The sequence below is a fragment of the Petaurus breviceps genome, unplaced genomic scaffold, assembly GCF_028583685.1.
Source record: "Petaurus breviceps papuanus isolate PSGF00001 unplaced genomic scaffold, PetGlider_PUasm1.0 176, whole genome shotgun sequence".
NCBI classification, from domain to species: domain Eukaryota; kingdom Metazoa; phylum Chordata; class Mammalia; order Diprotodontia; family Petauridae; genus Petaurus; species Petaurus breviceps.
This window is the reverse complement of record NW_027185771.1, coordinates 18,409,220-18,412,862: the sequence shown is the minus strand read 5'-3', so window position 1 is coordinate 18,412,862 and position 3,643 is coordinate 18,409,220. Positions and strand designations below refer to the sequence as shown.

At 48.8% G+C, this 3,643-nt stretch overlaps 1 protein-coding gene across 1 annotated transcript in view; it reads left to right on the top strand.

Annotated features, from left to right (window-relative positions):
- The first annotated feature begins 2,248 nt into the window (after nt 1–2,248).
- CMTM3 (CKLF like MARVEL transmembrane domain containing 3) overlaps nt 2,249–3,643 on the top strand; it is a 33,416-nt gene continuing 32,021 nt past the window's right edge. The window contains exon 1 of the mRNA XM_069085827.1: nt 2,249–2,476. Coding sequence (XP_068941928.1) covers nt 2,348–2,476 — 129 coding nt within the window. The 5' untranslated portion in view covers nt 2,249–2,347. The remainder of the gene's footprint in view (nt 2,477–3,643) is intronic.

Sequence of the window (3,643 nt, the reverse complement as noted above, 5' to 3'; positions counted from 1 at the left end):
TCTGTGTTACTTCCCTAGGGGTGATAGAGAATGCCTAGGAATTAATGAGTAGAGGACTGACATAGTCTAAACTGTACTGGAAAATCACTTTGGCAGTGGTATGGAAGATAGATTGAAATAGAAACAGATCCATCAGGAGAGACAACAGGGAGAGCAATTAGGAAGCTATTGCCATAGACCAGGTGAGGAGTGATGATAGCCTGAAATTGGAAGGTAGCTATGTCAAAAGAGAAAGGGGGGAATCAATGTAAGAGACACCATGTCTAATAGTAGGGGCAACAATTAAATGAATGCATGGGGTGAGGAAGAGTAAAGAGTCAAGGATAACCCTTTGGCTGCAAACCTGGGAGACAAATGGGGAAGTGGGAAAGGGGTGGGTCTGGGGGGAAAAGACAATGAGTTCTATTTTGGATATGTCAAGTTCTAGGTACCAATATTTTGAAACATTATTGAGAGACTATATATACAGATCTACATGTTATTGACATAGATATGATATTTAAAGTTTTGGAAACCAGTGAGGTCACCAAAGGGGAAAGAACAGAGAAAGAAGAGGGTCCAGCACAAAGCCTTGGGGCATCCACAACTGGAGGGTAAGATTTGAGGGATGATCCCAGCAAAGCAGACTCATCCCAGGTCCTGTTAATACAACAAGGATATTGACATTCCCAGAGGCCACCAAGACTCTCCCAAACCCAGTAGTAATCCATTCACTTATTACTGTGGGCACTTGGGGACAACACAAAGTTTAGCTAAGATGTGGTCACTGCCATTATAAACCTTACAAACTAGCAAAAGGGAAACAGCAACAAAGAGTGCTATAATGTATAATGTCATTTAATGAGTGCATCCATGTGATCCAGGGACACTGGTTTCCTTGGCAGATAGATGGCACAATGGATAGAGTGCTGGGCCTCATCTTCCTGAGTTCAAACCTGGCCTCTAACACTTCCTAGCTGTGTGACCCTGAGCAAATCACTTACCCCTGTTTGCCTCAGTTTCCTCAGTTATAAAATGAACTGGCAAAGGAAATGGCAAACCTCTTCAGCATTCTTGCCAAGAAAACCCCAAATGAGGTCACAAAGAGTCGGACACAACTGAACAAGAAGCCTTTACCAATCTCTGTTAATTCCAGTGCTTTCCCTCAGTTGACTATCTCCAATTCCTATTGTCTGTAACTTGCTCATACAGAGTTGTTTTTCTCATGTGGGCCCCCCCACTGTGAGAAGTCCCCCACTGTGAAGTCCTTGAGAAGAGGGATTATCTTTTACCTTTCATTGTATCTCCCAGTATTTACAGCACTGCCTGGCATGTAGTAGGTGCTTACTAAATGATTACTGACTGATTGGGAATAGGCTAGAGCTCTGAGGACATGGTGTACTGTGGGCTTGGGTGGGCTATGAGTTTTAAAGGATGGGTAGGAATTTAGCCAGTAAATAGGTTGAGAAGCAAAGACAATGAAGTCAGAAAGTACCAGATAAACTTCTTTGGGGGTGGGGGGAGATGGGTATGGAGAATATGCAGAAGTAATCATAAGATCATAGGCTGGTTGGATTTAGAGCTGGAAAGCATTTGCATATTTTTCAGATGAGGAAAATGAGGTTGACAGCTGGGAAGTGACTTGCCCCAGGCTATCCATGTAGTAAATAGCAAAATTGGGGTTTAAAACTCTATTGACTTTAAATCCAGTGTTTTCTGAGTCCCTACAAGTAGGAAAGTGTAATACTCTGGAGAGTCCTGAACATCAGGAGGAAGAGTTCGTAGTTTCCTGGGTAGGTAATAGGGAGCCACTGGCGTTTTTTCAGCAAAAGAGTAACATGACTAGATATACACTTAAAGTTAATCTGACAGCAGTTTGATGAATAGATGGAAAGGGGTGGGAATAGAGGAGGTAGGTGATAAAGGGGAGTGTAGAAAAAGAAAAGATAAAGGGGAGAGTATCCTAGAGATAAGAGGTGGGAGACATGGGGAGGGAGGAAAGGGGGAGAGAGACAGAGAGAGAGACAAAGAGAGAGACAGAGAGATAGACAGAGAGAGCACAGAGACAGAGACAGACAGAGAAACAGAGACAAAGAGAACGGGCCAGTGAGGAAACGAAAGAGACAGAGAGGCAAGGAGAGAAGAGGGCAGGGACGAATAGGGAAGGGGGTCTGGGGAGGGGGCGGAAGCCTTGGGCCTCTGAGGGCTCTCCTCCCACTTGTTGAACTCTTACATCTCTCTCCCTTCTCACTTTTCTCCCCCCCTTCCTCCTCCTCGCGTTTCCGCAGTGTCATGATTTCCGTTTCCCTCAAAGAAAGGAGGGTAAGGGGGACGAGAGGGAGAGAGGGCTCCCAATCCTGCAGCTCCCATGTGGCCCCCAGCCGACCCCGAGCCCGCTGGGACCCCAGATGGCCCCCACACCCAGAGCCTGAGAACTCTGCTCCCCACACGGGAGTTCCTGTGCTCCCGCAAGGGCCGGCTCCTCCTAGGAGAATCGGTAAGTAAGGAGGCGCCCCCCGCCCCGCACACCAGAGGGGATCTGGGGGCCTCCCAGGGACTGGACTAGACAGGACCGGATCTGAACGGAGTGATCTATGGTGATTCTGGCACAGTGCCAGAGCAGCCGCGCCCACTCCAGTCCATCCCGAGCCCTGCGCAGGGCAGAGATGACCTGAACCCAGTCCCGGAGGGCCAGGGTGTCAATAGGGTCCCCAGACAAGGGGCGGAGACGTGGCTAGCGAGGAGCTGAGGATGGTGGGGTTCAGGCTGCACGCGTCCTTACTACCCGCCGGCCAGCCTGGCAAGCCAGGAGCTGATCCAGCCTGGCAGTGGGATCCCGGACTTCTGCTCAAAGTCTTGCCAACTGACCCCCTCCTCAGGGTTCCAAAATGCTGGGTCCGGGCCTGGTAATTCATAGATCTTCAGAGCTCCTGGGATCTTATCAGCGTTTGCAGATACTATAGAGAAAGAGAGACCCCTTCACGATACAGAGAGAAGATATTTGACTCCCAGAGGAGAAATTTGTTAAAGATTGCACAGAGATTGGTGGCCAAGGTAGGGCTAGAAGGCAGGTCTCAGCTCTCAGAACAGTGTAAGACATGGGGCTTGTCATGATGCCTTAGCTACCAACTGCTGGGTCTACCTCTTTGCCCACAGATATCAGTTACCATCCCAAATCCGGAATCAGAACTATACATCTAATGGGTTTAGGGCTGGAGGTTGGGGTGGAATACAATAGCGTTGTGTTCCCTAAGGTAAGGTGACCCTCCCCACACACCGGGACCCTAGCTGCTGCCTGAGGGAGACTGAAGTCTTCCTGGGTAAGGCAGAAAGGGATGTGAGTGATGTCTACTTCCTCCTTGAGACAGATTGGGAGGGGGGGAGGGGGAGGAAGGAGGGAAGAAGGTAAAGAGATTAGGTGAAGTCTTTTGTCAACAGCAGCCTCTTCAGTTTGTGACCCTGGTTGTATTAGAAGGGGGTCAAAAGAGGAGGTCTCTGTCAGCTGGAACATTTCATGAGTCTATGGCTTGCTAGGCTGAATACAGCTTAATCCTAGCTGCTACCCGGAGCCATTTGCCAAAAGAATCTGTGCTTGGGAGGGACCTGCTTGTCCTCTCTTTGTTCAACCTTAAAGGTGACCCTAGAGCATCCAGAGCACTGGCAC